The sequence below is a fragment of the Lipomyces doorenjongii genome (genome assembly GCF_038497915.1).
Source record: "Lipomyces doorenjongii strain NRRL Y-27504 unplaced genomic scaffold V1508scaffold_152, whole genome shotgun sequence".
Lineage (NCBI taxonomy): Eukaryota > Fungi > Ascomycota > Lipomycetes > Lipomycetales > Lipomycetaceae > Lipomyces > Lipomyces doorenjongii.
In genome coordinates, this window is record NW_027118219.1 from 1 (window position 1) to 18967 (window position 18967).

The 18967-nt window shown below is 46.8% G+C and overlaps 7 protein-coding genes across 7 annotated transcripts; 5 read left to right on the forward strand and 2 right to left on the reverse strand.

Moving 5' to 3' along the window:
• Window positions 1–2339: 2339 nt before the first annotated feature.
• V1508DRAFT_67375 (uncharacterized protein) lies at window positions 2340–2953 on the forward strand. The gene has a single exon (XM_066943000.1). It carries the CDS (start codon window positions 2717–2719, stop codon window positions 2870–2872), a length of 156 nt encoding a protein of 51 aa, XP_066792268.1. The 5' UTR covers window positions 2340–2716; the 3' UTR covers window positions 2873–2953.
• A 2096-nt stretch (window positions 2954–5049) lies between these two features.
• Window positions 5050–6141, forward strand: V1508DRAFT_435854 (carbon-nitrogen hydrolase; the record flags this gene model as incomplete). Its single annotated transcript, XM_066942081.1, has 3 exons — window positions 5050–5207; window positions 5271–5859; window positions 5920–6141. The coding sequence occupies 3 exons, from the start codon at window positions 5050–5052 to the stop codon at window positions 6139–6141; spliced, it is 969 nt and encodes a 322-aa protein (XP_066792269.1).
• Window positions 6142–8327: 2186 nt separating this feature from the next.
• Window positions 8328–9884, reverse strand: V1508DRAFT_442778 (major facilitator superfamily domain-containing protein; the record flags this gene model as incomplete). Its single annotated transcript, XM_066942353.1, has 2 exons — window positions 8328–9604; window positions 9656–9884. 2 exons carry the CDS (start codon window positions 9882–9884, stop codon window positions 8328–8330), a joined length of 1506 nt encoding a protein of 501 aa, XP_066792270.1.
• Window positions 9885–11195: 1311 nt separating this feature from the next.
• V1508DRAFT_67404 (uncharacterized protein) lies at window positions 11196–11957 on the forward strand. Its single transcript, XM_066943001.1, has one exon. It carries the CDS (start codon window positions 11288–11290, stop codon window positions 11741–11743), a length of 456 nt encoding a protein of 151 aa, XP_066792271.1. The 5' UTR covers window positions 11196–11287; the 3' UTR covers window positions 11744–11957.
• Window positions 11535–12191, forward strand: V1508DRAFT_442779 (uncharacterized protein). The gene has a single exon (XM_066942354.1). It carries the CDS (start codon window positions 11824–11826, stop codon window positions 12115–12117), a length of 294 nt encoding a protein of 97 aa, XP_066792272.1. The 5' UTR covers window positions 11535–11823; the 3' UTR covers window positions 12118–12191.
• A 639-nt stretch (window positions 12192–12830) lies between these two features.
• On the reverse strand, window positions 12831–16828 carry V1508DRAFT_67422 (uncharacterized protein). The gene is made up of 4 exons (XM_066943002.1): window positions 13427–16828; window positions 13280–13380; window positions 13062–13230; window positions 12831–13012 (listed from the first exon to the last, which is right to left on the reverse strand). Exons 1-4 carry the CDS (start codon window positions 16685–16687, stop codon window positions 12941–12943), a joined length of 3603 nt encoding a protein of 1200 aa, XP_066792273.1. The 5' UTR covers window positions 16688–16828; the 3' UTR covers window positions 12831–12940.
• Window positions 16829–18037: 1209 nt separating this feature from the next.
• V1508DRAFT_428326 (uncharacterized protein) lies at window positions 18038–18730 on the forward strand. Its single transcript, XM_066941782.1, has one exon. It carries the CDS (start codon window positions 18203–18205, stop codon window positions 18386–18388), a length of 186 nt encoding a protein of 61 aa, XP_066792274.1. The 5' UTR covers window positions 18038–18202; the 3' UTR covers window positions 18389–18730.
• Window positions 18731–18967: the final 237 nt, after the last annotated feature.

Genomic DNA, 18967 nt, shown 5'->3' on the forward strand with positions numbered 1-18967 from the left:
GCCCCTGGAAGTACGTTGGGACAATTGTGCGGCAAAAAAATTTGGCTAAGTCCCAAGGGGAACTGAACTGTTGGGAGCGAAGAAAAAGCTTAAATATGGATAATTATATAGCCACAGTCACTGAACTACCCTGAACCCAGCTTACATAAAATGATAGAATCCAAACAGGGCCGGATCAGCAGCCACAGCCAATAAACTGCTTTATTTTTATTATCAGGCGGTAGAATAACTGAAGTCGCAGATGGTCTGACGCTAGCAATTTCCACGCATCCACCCGCAGCGTTATCAAAGATATGAAACCGTAAAACTGCTGACAACTGGTTGCAAAAAGGGATGCAATGTAAAACCCGAAAAGAACTAGAGCCAACAATGAATACAGGCAGAGCAGAGTGACACAGAAAGAAAGACGATATCTGCGGAAAAGAAGTAATAGATATGGTATACTGCGTATTTAACCCAGCGGATCGTAAAGACCAAACTATTCAGAGATCAGCAGGGTCGTGATCGCTGCGCCTAATACTGGGGACGTAAGGTTCAGGGCAAACAGAACACAATCATGCAAATCAACAAGCGCAACAAGTCAATAGCAATGTATCCACCACAGAAGCTTAAAATAGTACGACATACCATCTTGCAAGTACCATCTTGCAAGCTGACAGGAATTTTTATCCTCCGAAGGACTAGGAACCAAAGCCAAAACCTCCGAAAGTAAGGATCACATACACGTATTTTTATCTCAAGAAGTCACGAGAGACAACTTACCATGGCCGGTTGCAATCTCTGTGTTCAACACACTACCTCTTCCCATGCACCTCTGACACATTCCCAACATCACACTATCCGCCCACCCGGAGTATTCCGATAATAGATTCTAAATGACGGCTGGCAAATGTCCCGATATCCCAGAAGCGCTTCATTGGATGCCATAAGAATTTTGCGTCTATTATATTCTGGTAAAAACAGTTCGACGTAGCTGTCGAGATAGCTCTATATAAGTTAGTAAAAATAAAATTTACTACATACAAGATAATTACGCTAATATCTTTTTCGGTTCTAACAATGTTTGTCTCGCGTGATAGGCCGAGGCGCTTCAACACCATTTTGGTACCAATTTGGCCAGCTCCTTGAATTCTCTTGATAGTGTTGCGGCGCGACGCTTTGCGAGTTGTTAGTAACAACCTACATGGCATAGGTCCAGAAACAAAGCATGAGCATCATCAACCTACACTGAACTTGACGTCGCATATGGGGCAAGGAGATACTGTCAGACATGGTTTGGTTGTGGTAAGTAGTAGAATATGCGGAAAAGGCAAGCTACAACTTTGTCAATATTACCACCGCTGCCCATCAGTGCTATACTCCTCTCGTTTCAGGACTGATTGACAGTTATTTAACAAAATTATGCCTAGAGTCAATTCAATGTACTATTGTCCGGTGAACTGCTCAAGCGGCCGTCACCTCAATGCGCCGTATCGGCCGGGGTTGGGACTGCAAGTTCCTTCGACGACTTTCTATCGCAATAGAAGGCTCCGGAGATTTGTCGGATTGTTTTCTCAGCTTGCTTACGGCAGACCAAAGTCGAGACGCGGTTTAGCGTATTTTCAAACTTCAAGTAGAGTAGTCAACCCTCGTCCGTCTTGCCGGGATGACCCGGGATCCCAGCAGATCGGCGAGAAAACATCCCTAACCGATGATATTGCAGCCGTTCCTCAGCGCGGAGACATTGATCGACACTTGTGTACTCTAACGGCAATGATGACGACGACTACAATGGCACCAATGAAGACCATGGCAACGACAGCCCTGAAAGCTGTTGGAAGCGGAGTAGCCAGTGACGATGAAGATGTGGAATCCAGTGCAGAAAGCATATTAAGCGGCGATAAGCCCTCGGGCGACGAAGAGTTGGATATATTATACATGCGTACAGAACGGTCAAATGACTCAACCGATGGTACGTGGTGAATGAGCACATATATTGTCATATCAATACTTACATATTTGCTTTCAACTGATGACCTGCCACTGTCGGCTAGAGTTTCATTAACTTTGCAAGAGCTACCGACCGGTGAGAAAGTTATCAAAGCAGCCCCTAATTCTGTGCTAATAGATGTTACAGTTCGACTACTTTCTTCGACGGATACCGAAAATATTCGGTGGCCTTTATTCAAAGTTGTTGTAAATATATATATGAAACTATATATTAAAGCACACTTCTTGAACTACTTTCAAAAGACAGGTTCCTAAGTCCTCTATATATACTTGGGACTTGGTCTTCTGGAACCTTCTAGGAACACAATTAGAATCTTCCAGAGTCTACGATCGTAGGCTAGAGTGTTCTACACATTTTCACAAAAGTCAAGCACAATATTGATCACATTGTGTTTTTGCTGTTGAACAAATTCCTCAGTCGCTTCGCAGCTGCAGGAAGCTCATCGATAACTGTGCCTGTCCGTGCGTGGCTCAAGCCTAACAAGGCATTCACTTATATTCCTCTTGAGCCAAGGATCCCCGCCATATTTGCTTAGAAGCATTTATCTACAATGGTTCAGGAATATCCAGCAAAAGTCATGTCGAAGTATTCGACCGGTACTATGGTGAAATTGTAAACAAACTTCGGAATGACGGGTGTTTAAATGATGCCACCGAGATTGCGCTGGCACTGTCGATTGACGGCGTGCAACTAGTGAAGACAAAACCTCGCCAGACCTGGCTCATTATGGGAGTAATCCTGAATCTGCCGCCTTCAGTGCGATGCCACAAAGAAAACCCGTTGCTGTTTGGCACGGTCCCTGGTCCAAAGATACCCAAAGACATCTTTCCTTTCTCAATCCGCTTCGACAAAAAATCAAGGGGTTCTTTAAGCATGGCATGAAGATGTGGAATGAGCACAAGAATTGCATGTCAATAGTAAAATTGCACTTATGTCTTGTTACCGGGGATCAATTAGCCATGGCCAAGTTGATGTGCTTGAAGGACCATAACGCTCGAAGACCATGCCGCTTTTTGCTTTATTGAAGGTGTCGTTGCCCCTAACATGCAAAATTACTATCCATTCCTCTCTATCGAGTCGGACACCAACGGCGTTCGTCAACTCAATATGAGGTACGCCATGAAAGAAGATATTGATACTTGTCATGTGTTACAAAATCGATATATGTACAAGAACCTGGGCATATCTGATCGACCGCCTCTGCTCGATGTGCCGACATTATACTGGCCGCGGTCATTTCCGGTGGACGTAATGCACCTGATCCTAGAAGTCATTTTCCCACGAACCTTTGAGCTTGTGTTGAAATACCACGTTGCAAAAGACCGCCCCCGGCTTAGAGGCGTTACACTCTGGAGTCAACGCGATGTCCTCCGTGGAAGACTTGGCTGGATTAGGTGCTGATATCAAACTGTGTACGCCTGAAGTTGCAGCGTTTACATCCGAGCAGATGAATTGTTTGCTACAGTATTTTCATACTGACCCTGGTTCAGCCGGGGCGGACGAGCTTGTCAATGGAGTGCAACACACGGTAGTTAATTCAGAAAATATCGTGCCAATGGCGAAGATATAGCAACATCTTCACTCGAGACCGCGGGGACTCAATCGAGGTGCCGCCGGTATGTAAGATGTCTGAACGACAAAAATGAGCTATTCTTTGAAGAATAGATCGGCTATTTTCATTTCACTGGCAATGTACAAAGCATCAAGCTTGCCTTGGTGAAATTGTTCCGGGCGCAATTGCTAACGGTAGTTCCATTCACCATAGGTATCGGAGTCCCGCAATCTTGAGGCAGCCAAGAGAGAAAAACAGCTCGCCAATCTAGAGAGGGCTACACGGGTCAAGCTGTGCCAGTGTCTTCTAGCGCGTAATTTGGCATAGAGGCCTGCCGCCTGCTATTTACCTTTTGCTCTGTTGCTCTTTTGCTATGATTCAACAGACGTGTAGTAGTAATAAATCGTACAAGCTGTTCTTGTAAACTGTCGTAGTGACTCGCGTCCAGTGACTGTCACAGAGAAACTCGCTATGTAGAAAAACTGCAGAGGGTCGTGTGCGGCTGCAGAGTCACATCGACCAAGCGACTCTGTCCAAACTGTTTTGCCTTGTATGGGTTTTGCCATTGACTTTTGTTCACTGACTCGAGCCGTAAGGGCGACTAACACAATTGGTAGGACAGGCTCCACAAACTGCAACCAGAGCGGCTCCGACCAAAGATCAGAGTACGGTCTGAATTTTTTGCTATAGGGCTCGTGAAAGAAAGGAACCCTACGAGGATGTCGTAGCTGTCTACATCCAGGAGTTAGAACTGCTTCAGAAGTTTTGAGGTCGGCCTCTTGGGTCAGTGGACCGCCTTTTTTGGTATGATTGGTACTGTCGGCAGTTTTGGGTGCACGGGGACCAGCCGGCTTAGTGGAGATATCGTGTGCTCTTGGCGGAATCGCCGGGACGTAGTTTACGCGTGCTCGAAGCGTTTGCGGACTAGAGATAGTGAATTGTGCCATATTCTGCTCTCGTATGAGCCATAAGTGTATCAACGATTGCGAAATAACACGAAGTTCATTACTAAACTTGCCCTTGCTCAACGTCCAAAGTCAAGTTCTCCAGTGACAGATCAAGTGAAGTGAAGTAAGACTCGAGTTGACTTCGCTGAATCCCAAGCGGAGCGAAGTTTACCCGAGCAGAGTCCAAGTGCACTCAAGTCGACTTGTACTCGAATTAAGCCAACCCTAACCCCCAATTCCGATAAGACTGAAGGGAGCAGGCTAGACCCAAAATCGGTACCTCCGTACCCGCATCGAACTACCAATCCAGTTACATGGATCCAGACCTCTTTCGGGCGTTGGTCCCACCGCGTTGATAAAAATTATTCAAGCCCTTTGCACGGGTCATATCGCAAAATTAGGGTACGAGGCTCGAAGCGGCATGCAATACGAAGATAAGAGGTGTTTTACAGTGTGTGATAACATGAAAAGCGCCCCATGGGTCAACGACATACCGATAGCTTTCTTACTCACTTCGTCAGGAGATAGATTCTGTATCGAATCTTACTTGTAACTTCATTATGACACAGAAAATCAGAGTGGGAGCCGTCCAGGCGGAGCCTGCGTGGATTGACCTCCAAGGTGGTGTAGACAAGACGATCCAACTGATTCAGCAAGCCAGTCGGGACGGAGTCAATGTTCTTGGTTTCCCAGAGGTGTGGATTCCTGGCTATCCATGGTATGTTAACATTGTCTAAGCTATAGCCTTCCTTCCTAGAACCCCGCTCATGCGTGCATGAAGGATAATATGGACCAGAAGCGTCGTCGAAAGCACAGAGCTGATGCATGATTACATGGCCAATTCCATGTCACGAACCTCTCCTGAGATGGCACGCATCTGCGCAGCCGTCAAAGAAGCTGGCATTTTCGTCGTGCTCGGATATAGCGAGCGTGATGGAGCAAGTCTCTATATTGCTCAGTCATTCATTTCTACCGAAGGCAAGATTGTGCACCATCGCCGAAAGGTTAAGCCAACGCATGTCGAACGATCTATCTGGGGCGATGGACAAGCGGACTCACTGAAATCGGTTGTTGACACACCATTTGGGAAGGTCGGCGGTCTGAACTGCTGGGAGCATCTGCAACCGCTCCTGCGATACTACGAGTATTGCCAGGGAGTTCAGGTACATGTTGCTTCGTGGCCCCCGATGTTTCCGCTGCCAGATCCCAAAGAGCTAAAGTGGCCCTATCATGAGACGGCAGAAGCCAGTCTCCGTGCAAGTCAATTCTTAGCTATTGAGGGCCAGTCTTTTGTTATCCTTTCTACTCAGGTTATTACAGAAGGAAATCTCGAAAAATTAAACCTTCTAGGTGTAAAGGTTATTCAAGCAGTAAGTACCCACGCCGATTCCAGCAGTGGAAATTCTGAGCTAATGGTCTGTCTGCTTTAGCCTGGTGGGGGTTTCTCTATGATCTTTGGTCCAGATGGCAAACAGCTGTGCGAACCTTGGCCAGCAGGAAAAGAAGGCATTATGCAGACAGATATCGATCTCCGGGACATAGATTATGCCAAAGCCTTGATCGATACTGTGGGACATTACTCACGGCCGGACTTGTTAAGCTTGGTGGTGAATTCGAAGGCAGCACAAACGTATCAATTGATGGATTCGTAAATCGAGAGATATTTGTGTCGTGAAGATGGTATTTAGTAGTTATGCTGATTTTACGTCTGCTCTAAACACACTTATTGATCTTCTCAATCTATGTGGCGACTCTGCATCAAGTCCTTTATTGTCCGCCAGGTTGTTTACTGGTACATACCGTCGGCCACTGTGAAGATGTACAACCGTGTCGAGTAAATATCATAATGACAATATCCTCCTAGCTTGGGTGTTCGTCAGAAGCCGGCGATTGCAAAATGAGACCACGAATTAGGGAATTGGCGAATGTCTTCGCTGTTCAGCTTATAACCGTCAGTATGGCCATCCGCGCGACGGTCGATTACATGGGCCTGTAGATTGCGGATAATCCAGCTTGATCCTGTCGAAGATGATAAGATTCCTCTATTAACGATAATTTAGTGCCCGATTCTCATTTTAATTTTTATGCCTCACCTCTTGTATTGTACTTCCATAACTCGCGAGTAAAGTCTACCAGCCGGTCTTGGTTTCTTACCTGATTTACCTATAGTAAATAATGCTAAGTGAAGTACATTCCAAGCTTTTCGTCCTTAATACTCCCGCGTACAGTACATACCGCGGAGCAAGGGCGCCTTGTGGCGCAGTACATTAGGTAGGCTACTGCCAGTCCAATGATATATGCTAATATATCCATCTATCTTTAGTTATGCACTATCTAGATCACCCAGCCTTACATTATTCGCCTCGAATGACTCAAGCCACTGCCGTGTCGTTATAAAGACAAATTTTAATTAACACCTCTATCTATTTGCTAAATATTATCGCATTTACGCATTCACATTAGGCAAGATTATCCTTGACACAGGGCTGGGTCTGGAATCCACGCAGCCTAGCATTGCAGCAAGTCAGTCAGTTGTTGATGGTATGGACTATATTACCTCTATTATTTTGACCTATCCAGGTAAAACTCCTAGGCGGGGTATTTTAACGTGCTCCCTGTGTTATAAAACAGCACCGGAATTTATGCGAATCTAAGGTTCTCATGGAAGTATTATTGTTAGCGGCCAGGCGGCGTCATACCCTGACACTATTTCGTCAGGCACAAAGATGAAAGTAAACGCGATGAGAGTTTGAGTTTCAGCCACGTTGGGTTTGGATTTTATTATGAAGCTGACGCAACGGCGTTAGACATCTTAAATGGACGAGAGAATAATTCATTATTGCCGCTTGATGAGACTCTTTTTATGTTAACTCTGATGGACAATGTAAGAGCTATTGGTGGCTTAGTATATCCTCAAGATGGTTAGATATAGTCTATTTATAAGAGTTTGTGTAAGATCGACAAGAGGCTTTTATTCATAGCTAGAACTAGACGGAAAATTATGATCTTGGGGTTTTATGCAACCAGCTAGGGCAGGTGAGTTTAAATTATGGGGTGGTTGTATTATCATTAAGTCGGGTGCACCCGGAATTATTTTTAAATTGAATAGACCTCTACATATACCAGATTATATATCAAAGTGATTATCACGGATACGGATCCGCCAAATCCGCCATCCGCCTTTAAAAATTTGCTAAATTCATTAGTGAATAGTTATTAAATATATCTAATTTCTTTAAAAATTTCGCAAAGTTTACTAACATCATATTTGAATTTCTTAAATGGACTTGCTGTATGTAACGGACCCAACTTATTTGGTGGGTCATCCCCGCTACATGTGAGCGTGTATGCCATCGAGTATGATACAGATTAATAATATTGTTCGACATAGTGCGAACCGATGGTTAGGGCTATTAAGACCCTAACGTTATCATATTTCGACTGATTTTCAATTTAATTAGAAAATAACTTATACGAATTATCCGCCAAATCCGCCTATCCGTCTATCCGCCTACAGCCCTGAATGACTCCGCAGGCTCAGACATCCTCTCACAACTGGACGGCGAGTTATTGGCGATCCCCGATTCACATATTGATCAATTACCGTCGTCTCTGTCTCAGGCTATGTCAACAGCTACGGTGACGAAACACCCAGGCGGTATTCTAAAGTTTGGCTGCATACGCCTGTAGGGTTCACTTTCTTGTAGTCATCTTCGATTTAATTAAAAATTCACTTAATATGAACTCTGCAAAAGCTAGACAAAGTCTGTTCCATGTTTGTGTAGAAACGCGCCACCAGACGATCAAAAGAAAATATCACGAAGCAACGGGACACAATCTAGACAGCAATTGCATTCACTTGAACCTCCTTTTCGTTCACCACCTTGCCAGATTCCTCGAATGACTGATCATCACCAACAGCATTACCCTTTTCCTCTAGACCAGCCAGAACCATTCCGTTCTCTTCGAGGACCTTGCGCCTGAAGTCAATGCCTTTCTTTTTCTCTTGTCGCTCCATAATCACAGGAAGAGGCAAGAGGAAAATCTGAATCGCTGCCATGGTGGTAGACCAAATATAACCGCCTCGGTATCGGGGGGCCGATAAAGTTGGCCAGGCAATAATAGGCACTATGCAGTTAATCACCACCCATCCTACATTAACAATTGCAATAGATGCTGAACGGGCCTCAAGGTCATGCGACATGAACTCCGCTAACCACGGCATGAGCAAATTTGTAGCACCATTGGCAACGCCAAGACCAATGAAAGCAAAAAACTTCGCTCCATCGGGTATCTTCCATACCAAGAGCAGAATATTGCAAACTAATATTAGGACACCACCGTAGCAAATCGGCTCCCATCTGTTCTTGCGCCAATCAGAGTAAAACCCGCAGACCATGGTCGAAGCTATTGTAGCACCATGTGCAATTGTAGCAAGGTTGTTGACCATAGGAACAGAGTACTGTGGGTTGGACTTCAGCCAAAGGGTGTACGGCAGCCCAGAAGGATAAGGAGTCAGCCAGTAGATATTTGCAACCACAAAGAAGACATAGATACGCCAATTACCAAATATCCGCTTGAAAAGCGTACGGTCAACGCCACGTGTCTTGGCAAATCCGTCTTTCAGGAGACGGTCAACACACAACTGCTTCTCGCGCTCAGTAAACCATCTGGAGCGAGTACGGTCCGGTACATTAGGGCAAAAAAAGACACCAATAAGAGCACATGGAATGGTGATGATCGTGCAAATGATGAAGAGCCATCTCCAGCCTGCCAAACCACGCACTCCACGCAAGTTAGTGTATGCGGCTGACTGCAGATAGCCAGCGAACATGGCTCCAACAGGGGAGACACATCCGTAAATAGCATTACGTTTCCCTAGCTCCTGACGAGTGTACCATGAATTCACAATATGCATATTGCCAACCCAGCATGCAGTAGCAGTGAATCCGACGAAGAAACGCATAACCAGCAACTGGTTATAAGACGTGATGAATGCCGTGCCAAGGGTGAAAAGTCCCCACAAAACCTCAAATGCCGGAAGATAATACTCTGCCGGAAGACGGGTTAGAACAATGTTGGAAGGAATCTGGAAAATAGCGTAGCCGACGTAGTCTAAGTAGAGTTAATTAGTGATATGAATGAGGTAGTCACTGAGTGCCTTACACATAGAGGTCGCATAGTTCAGCCTGTTGCCAACAAGGTTGAGATCCTCCCTCATGCCGGAAATATACGCATTAGTAAGAGCCGACACATCCAAGTTCTTCGTGAAGTAGGAAATGCATGTGAAGGAGAGAACGAGCCAATCAATCTTGAATACAAGGTGACGCTCTTCCTTCGACATATCCTTCGGATACCAGTCGATTATTTCTGCAAATCTGTTCACAATACGCATACTGAGCTATTGGCGCAAATGCAAATATATTCGCAGGATAATAACGGGGGGACGATAGAAAATCGGCCCAGAAGAAAGATTAAAATTAGGGGTGATGGCTGAATATTTAACTCCATCGAGCCAACTGTTTCGTGATACGTTTTGTACACAATCACTACAGTAAGCCATGTAGGTTGCTAATTGGGGTTTAGCATGTATATTGGCACTCAGGTTACTGATGCAGATAGAATGAAATTAACGATAGCTGGGAGAAGGGTATCCATTCTTATCGTAGCGCAACACATAAGCACCGCGACCGTGCATCGCCTATTCGAATTTAGTTAGAGTTGGTAACAAGACTAAGGCGCTTGCAAGAGACTGAAAGACTAGCTATGCACGTTCCAGCACCTAAAGCCTAAAAATGCGAATGCATTATCCTAGGTGAGGGATTAATACTTAATTTGCTCGTGAAGAATTGCCATTGTGTCTGTCGGTCAGCCTTATAAATTGATACGAACGTGGAATTCCGATAAGAATCATGGTAGACCGATAGAAGACTTAGCCGGCACTTAATGGAGCTGTGCTAACAGATAGATAAGCCCTCAATCTCAGCGACTACAACTTCCGTATGGACACAACCTTGTTCAACGAAAGTGACAGATACCCTTTGTGTACCTCAGAAAGTGCGTTATCTCCATCGCCAGGCCGTCAATCGTTCCGCAAACGTTTGCAATGCCCAAATTCCGTAGTCCGTCTGATCCGTGATTCAACATTAAGTGACTCACGCCGCAATTCGCACGCAAGTAAACTTGTCATCTCTGTAAAGGCTATAAGTTGTATGGATTGTTTTGATAGCATCACTAGAATGTTAAATATTGAGTAAATTTGAAAACGGTATAGTATGGAAATTCAAGGAACTTTGCGTCAGACTATTACATTCCCAGCTTATCGAAAGGTACTCACTTCCCGAAGCGCCTCGGAAATCCCGAAGAAATGTCGGCCACCCATGCCAGTCCATTTCGGTCGCGAGATTGCAGTGCGCCATTGCTCGGCAAGGCTTAAATTGACAACAAAATGAGAGAAACGCCGAGAGAATGAATGTGCAACGTCCACCAACTCGACTTGTGTGTAGTATCAAAGCTTCGATGTCTTGGCTTCTGTATATACTCATTCGCAGTCTCTGAGGTACAATTATTGTGGATATCAACACAAGCTGAATGAAGCTAGACCAATCAGTCATCGGACATGCCGTGGCGAAATCGGCCCGTGCATAGCTATATGTCAACTTCCTGCGCAACTCTAGTCGGGGTGGGCTGTACTTCAACACCGCTAAGACCCTCCCGGTGGCTATCGTCTAACTTAACCGGAGTCTCGGGCAATAAAGCTTGACCTGCAAGACGAGAAGAATAAATAAGGCTACAAGTATGTACATGAACATGGTTTCCCCTGACTTGCAAGTTTATCAATTACTTCCGCAAGCGCTCGCGCGGTACCTGTCGAAGGAGCTTGCTCTCACATGCTACCTAGACAAGGGCTGGGCCCCGACGACGGATCGAAGTAGGTGCGTGATCTACCTTGCTTGCATTGCCAAACTCAAAGTCGACACCGAGAGATACTTATCGTTGTCATTGACGAGCGCGTATTCTACAACATCATTTTCTGGCAGGCACGATCACCACCGGACTCTCGGATATTCTGCAGAATTTCTAGACGATCCTGAGGGATACACCAAAAGTGATTGCCATGTAGCACCATATCGCGGAGACAACGATTGCTTTCTACATGGACTGCATGGGCCTCCCTGCGGGGTCTCCAGGCACCATCAGGCGCCGAGTAAATTCCCCTATTGTATTGCAGCCAATGCAAGTCCTGACGTCTAATAACTGCCTCCGAGTACTCGAAGCCTACCTTGGTTAGCTACCATGCTAAATGGTTCAGCGCTGAAACAAACAGATCTCAGATGCCCATTGTTGTCTTCACAACGGGTGCGGCCCACGCAGCGCTTCTTCTCAGCCTGCTCAGACGAAAGGCAGTTGCTCGGTTCGGGGAAGGTGCTGAAAAGCGCATCAGGGATATGTGGGCCGGAGTGCAGGACGATACTGGACGAGACAGTTCTTGGCGCATCCGAATCAAGGTCGAAGACGAGGACGTGCTGATCACGACTTGTGTACTCCATCACAGTCTCGACCGGTACTTGGGCGTGTCCTTTGACTTTCTGTGGAAATGTGTAGAACACTCTAGCCTACGATCGTAGATTGTAGAATTTTCTAGCAATATGTAAGCATGACGCAATTGGGTATTGGGTGGGATGCCTAGAAGGTTCCAGAAGGAAATGACTCAATTATATATAGAGGTCATAGGAACCTGCAGTCATGTAGAAATATATGTTGTTTGCTATGGTGTGCTCAAATATAATCAATTATTACAAAAATCTTGATTAGTCATGGATATCCACGGATAACACACATAAATAAAGTTAAATTGCAAATTATTATGGAGAGAGGTTGTGAATTTTTTGGGCTGTGTCGGGGCACCGCTTGTGCTCGCATGGCCCGAGCCACAACTCGTACGATCCGAGTCTGATCCGTTTTGCAGACGATTCGTGTTAACCAGAGGCAAAATCTTGATACTCACCCGGTCCGTCCCATTTAAAATACATCCTTCGCTGGAATACTTTCTATCCGTATGATGCTTCCGGTCATCCTAGTCCAGGTCTTGCTGATATTGGAGTTAAGCCGATGAACCGACAACCTTGTAAGCGGATTTTTCCTTTGCAAATTCGGGCTAATGTTAGAGAATATTACGTCAACAAACTGTAGCCTCGCTAAGCGGATAAGAAGTGGGCGTAAATATTGCATCGGGTCAACCGGGGTTCTACTGTATTGCACATGGCAGTGACTATATTACGTGCACGAACATACTACCCTACCTAAGAGCCCTACGTCGTCGTTCGTTTAGAGACTGACTCCCATTTCACCTGATCTACTTGGTCCGCTTTGCCCAGCTCAGCTCATCTCATATCGTGCCGTAGACCTATTTACCCTCTGTACCAGGAGGTTGGTTTTCACATTAAATATTCACGTTAAGTATCCGATTTTATTCTTGCCTGCCCAGTACTCAATGTCTTCAAGGACCCAAGGGTAGATGTCCTGCTAAAGTCAGCGGTGGCGTGACTATCGACGGAATGGGTTTACTCACTTTGGAAGCTTGGACACCAAACCACGTGTCGAGATGGCCGTACTCCTGAAATACTTTGCGACGGTACCGATCGGGCCCATTGACATCTCGCAGAAAGCTGTAGTCGGCATCGGTTGACTTAAGGTCGTAAGTCTGATTCTTGTCGCCGTGGATAAAGCTGATGGGGAAGCTAGCCACGACTTAGATACGGATTAACACCTCACGTTAAATTTACTCACTTCAAATGTTTGCGCGCATTATTGGGCGTCACATACACTTTTTCGCGTCTAACGTTGAGCAGCTCATTCTTGATGGTCATGTCAATGAGCTGCCTGAGGGTCTTGTAAACAGTCAGCAGCAGTTCATCTAGCATTGAAAGGACGTACAGTCATATTCACTCCGCCTATGAGCTTGTCGAGATTGGAATGGAGGGCATCGTTCAAGTTATCATGGTGCCACAAAAGACCAAAGCAGAGGCTGCTGCGATGGCACACAGTCGAGCCACAAACTTCACTGAACTGCCCAACAGGGTAGAGGCGCAGGACTTGGTCGATTGCTAGTTGCTTCAGACCACGTGGCGTGCTGTTGACCTCGAGATAATCAACCCCAAAGACGCGATTGACAATAGGCGCCAAGTGGAGGTGTGCTTTAACCCAGTTCACACTAGCTGCGATGGGGTGCATGGCAACTTGTGATGCGACAATATGCCCAACGCCCGAAATAGTCCCATCGAGGAGTCCGATAAATGTCGCAATACTACCGGCGCAGTGAACGACAGCCGAGATCTTGGTGCAGCCTGTGCAGCGCCTGGTTTCGGAAACTGCTGCTTCGACATCAAAGCGAACGCTCTCCATCGCAATCTGACCCATCGACGCGCGAATTGTAGGCGAGAGTCGGTGATCTACAGAGAAGACATCGTAGCCATGGTCGGTGAGGAATGTCACAAAGTTAGTTGGAATCAGGTTTGTTGCAAAAATGTCAAAGGTGACACTGGCTCCAGGGACCAGCAATATGGGACCCTTCCGGCCCGCGTTCCACCTGTGCATGCGAATACTGCCGCCGTCTTGCGTCGGCGCATACCATTGCTCATGCGTGGTGCTCGTGGTGGCATATGTCATGTCCTTGTTAGACCCAGGATACTGGAGCATCGGTGGGAGGAAATGCTCGGCGACATGCCTGGCAAAGTATATCACAAACTGCGCGCCTATCTGGAATGAGGCCAGCTGCTGTCGGAGAGTGGCTAAGCCAGTCGGGATGGTAACATTTTCGGGCAGGTTAGCCCAGGCGGCGAAACGAGTAAGCTCTTTGATAAAATCGCTTACTCCGAGGTGGAGAATACCACGCCCCAAAACGGTTCCAGCCTTAACGTGACCTTTGTCCTCGCCCGCCGAGACTGTCACATAAAGAGTTGTCGTTGCCTTCCAGACAAGGGCGGGATTGAGCAACGTCCTCGAGTCGACAATTTTATGACCCTCAAATTTGTACTTGCTTCCGTCTGTCGCGAGCAGATTCAGGTCATAGGCCAGATTTTCAGTACTGACATGATTCAGGTCACGGCTGAAAAGACGAAAGCGGCTTCCGCCACAAACAAGAAGAGGGTCCGCAGAAAGCGCACGGCAGCTAACTGTCCCGACAATGTCCGCCGAGTGGTCATCAAGCAATACTAGCGCGCGCAGGTCATAAGCGATGATTGTCAGAAAGAACTCCATGGTAGATGAACTAGAGCGCCCTTGGCACTCGGCGGTACGATAGTCCTCGCTCAGCAAGTTGGTCCCAAAGTATCCTTTCATGACTTCGCTAAATGCGATGCCGCCTTGACTAGGAATAGGCTGCAGTGGCCTAGGCGGCGCGTATGCAGGCGCTTTGAAATTAATTGCCTGGGTGATTCGGCGCGGACTGATGACCCAGCCTCGGTCTTTGGCCGCGAACTCCACGGTACGTTCTGCGACGGCGGTGATTGTGAGGAACGGATTTACACCGAGAGCGGCCGGAATGACCGCGCCGTCCACCACGTAGAGTCCGGTGTGAACTTCGGTCTTCTTTTTGCCGTCACTATTCTTGAATACCTGTCCTTTATGATTGGTGACACCGTTGCTGCCATCGGTACCCATGACGCAGCCTCCGATGGAATGTACAGTGATGAGTCCATTGCATGCGATCGGAGTGTAGAAAGGTCCCGGGACGAATTCCCCGCCATTCTGGACTGTCATTTGGGCCAGCATTTCGTGCAATTCTCGAACACGCGAGGTGTCTCCGACTCCCTCAAACGCGATGCGCAGCTTGTCGTTCTCGAGAGTGAGAATGCCCTGGTTATCATCGTGGCTCATAATCAAGTACATCATGGTGCGATTAAGTGCTCCGACAAAAGGACCACCGAATCTGCTTTGAATCTCACGAGCTTTGGCCGCAATTCCTTCTACAGGATTCCTGTACGGTCGCACCTTGTGTGGAGTCAAATTGAACAAGGTCTGAAGAAACGCCGACATTGCGAAAGGAGCGACGCCCTCCTCAATGACGTATCGATTGAGTACTTCCGGGTTGTTGCGCATGTCAATAATGCCCGTGATGCAGGGACCGACTTGCTCAGTGACAGGTCGCTTCTTAGGGTCATTGGGACCCACGCCGATGGCATTGCACTCGCCTGCACTCAAGTTGTAGCCAAAGGCTAGAATATCGCCATTGCCTGAGTACCACTTTCCCGCGTTATCGCTCACAGGTAAGCCGATTGCCTTACTACGAGTAATGATTTCGGAAGATCCTAAAGTGCCGGCACCAAGGAACACTGTGTTCGCCAACACAAAGAACGGCTGGGTGGCAAATTCTTCGGAAAAGTCCTGACGCCCAGGCTGCAGCCACCTGAAGAACACAGCCCATTTCTTGGTGGATTCGATGTACTTGACGTAAGTAACCTCACAGCTGCAAAATATCTCTGCGCCATGGTTCCAGGCGTCTGCTATATATGTGACAAGTGTTGTGGTCTTGCTCCCGTCGTTGATCCCAGTGCAGTCATTACCCGTGAGTGTGGACGCATTCTGATAGACACCGGCCGCGTTAAGCCCATTATCGAACGTGACGGTGATAGGAGCGCGTCCGAAGCGGTTACTGTAGTCGGGCCCCAGCTGATTGGCCTGTCTCTCAAGGGTTGACAGCTTCTTGAGCGGAGGCCAGTCCTCAGGATACTTGTTAGGACGAAGCATCTGCTCCGCGCGGTCGTAATATTTGGAAAGACCCTCCGCCTTAATCTCGGGAGGCCAAATGTTCATACGCTCAGTGAGATCGTCCATACGGAGGGCAACATTGGCATTGAGATGGCTTGTACCTCCGAGGCCTTCGCCTACAAAGGCATTTTGTTCGTCCCCGACATATAGATGGTACAGGCCATTTCCTTTTCCCATCTCGACATTCTGATCCGGAGCCGAAATATGTACTTCTGGACTTGCGTCGGTGATATCTTCCGGAAACTCGCCAGGCCAACGCTCGATTCCCTTTTCAAGTACAGCTACCGAGTGGCCCGTACGAGCCATGCGGCAGGCAGCGACTCCGGCCCCATAGCCGCTGCCCACCACGACGACTTCGTAAAAAGATTTCATTTTGGGAACCGACAGGCCGATTCGGGGATAGTTACTTTGCTCTGGAATAAAGGACATCTTGAGTAGGAAAAGGTGGAGATTTTGGAATATTATCCGAAGAGCTTAAGGGCTGGAACGAGGCTCTTTTTATCCACCTCTTGCCCTTCGGCGTTTGTATATACAATTTCAATACGGTCGTTTTACGCACATTCCCCATAAAATTCCCGGTATCATTCCGAAGGCCGTAGAATCAAACGCATGTTACAAATGCCCGACGGCAGTTAATGCAGTGCGGCTCGGGTGTGATAGTGCCGCGGAGCACTGCGCCTGTTTGGTGTGGCTCGCCGTGTGATAGTTTGCACGAGTGGAGCCGCATGACGGCAGGTGCGACGACAGCACGGACCCTAAACCTGGCAAGGACAGAGAACGACTCAGGCATGTGTTAGTGTGTTATAACGTTTTGGATAAATTTGGCGTTTTGTGGCCGTCTAATACAAGCATGGAGCGTCTTTGATGACAGTGCGCAATAAGTGCCAGATGCAGAACTCCCTTTCTTAACAGCCAGGAGGTTGTCGGATATATATTGTCGCACTGAGTTGTCCATCTAGGAAACCTATTGTAAGATCGATTTTATGCTTGTTATGGGGGCAATGGTCTCGTCATAATCGATGCCCACGCGTTGCGAAAACCTTGTGCGACCAGATGACCATTTCTCAGGGGTCAACGTGTCAGGGAAGCGAAGATGCGGAGTGCGGAGGCTGTGAGGAGAGGAGGAGAAACAGAGGACCTTCCCATTGTGTTTTATTATATTCATTCAATTGTGACATATCGACTAAGTAAGATTCAATCTTGTCCTTCAGTTTATAAATCAGTTGATGTCGGAGAATACGATTTACAGCAACTAAGGATCGATATACTACTGAGGTCACTTGTCACAGATAGATTCCGACATACCGCAGACTTGCAGCCAACGGACTGGAACCTGTGGCCTGGCCAAGATTCTATGCACATAAACAAGATCCGAATTAGAACGCTACAACGTAGGCTGTGTTCGTCTCTGATTAGCCATCATGCACGTGTGAAATACTTGCACTGCACATCACGTGACCTCGTGTGTCTGACGTATTTGGCTTTTTTCTTGACGCGTGCTCCCACACTCAAAAAGAACACAGGACAGAGTTCAACGCCAAGCACTATGACTAATTCGATCTCCGATCTTTTCTCGCTCGTGAGCCTTCATTTCAATAATCGAATATAAAGAGGAGCCCCAAGAACCTGCCACTCTGTCGCATCAATTGCTTCAATGACTCGCATTTAAGTCTTGATATACACAATGGCACCCAAAGCCCTCATCGACCATTTTGCCATCTACGTCAAGGATATTAAGAAGACTCGCGCGTTTTACGAGCCTCTTCTCACACTCCTGGGCGCTGAAGTCAAAAATGACTTCGGTAGGACCTATTCTGTGATCATTTTGTTCTAACATTAGCTAACTTCTATCATTTTTCAGAAGAACAAGGGTACGTCGGCTACGAGCGTCCCGGTTACGCCAATCAATTCGGCTTCGCATACGATCCTTCCAAACCGGTTGGCATGAGCCACATCGCATTCAGCGCGGATAGCAAAGAGCTAGTTCAACAGTTTTATGAATTGGCTCTTAAAAATGGTGGACAAGATAATGGAAGACCGGGCATTAGAGAACACTATGCGCCCGACTACTATGCCGCGTTTATCTTTGACCCCGATGGTAATAATGTGGAGGTTTCGACTCGCTCTTGAGGTCAGGGTACCCGGGAAATTCACATTTATTACTGCGATGTTATTGAAGTAGTGGAACACGCTGTAGTGAAGTTTTGTGTCTGATTTCAGTGATCGATCTCAGATTGTCCCTATCGTACAATGGGTTTACATCACGATAAATTCCACTTCGTAAGGGGTGTTGAAACTGCAACTATAACTTTAGAATAGCCAGCTAAAATGTGTAAGCTATTAGGGGTGTATACGATGACGCTACCGTCAAAATTTCATATCATTCGTAAAGTTAATCGCAAAACTGAGAACCTAATCGTAAAGTAATCGTATAGTCTACCTAAAAATCGTGTAGTAATCGTATAGTAATCGAATCCCTGATTAGGTATGGCGTGAAAAGGTTACCCTGACAACGAGTGTTTACCCTGACAACGCGTGAAACGCGGTCGTCTTCGTTTGACAACTGGGAAAATATGGATCCTCCGACGCGAACCCGCCGAAAGGAAGCGGTTGATTATCATTGAATGATGGCTACGAAGGAGATGAGCCGATGGAGAATATCTTGCTTGACACCGCCCAATCGAGCATCGAGAGCTCTGTTGATCTAGG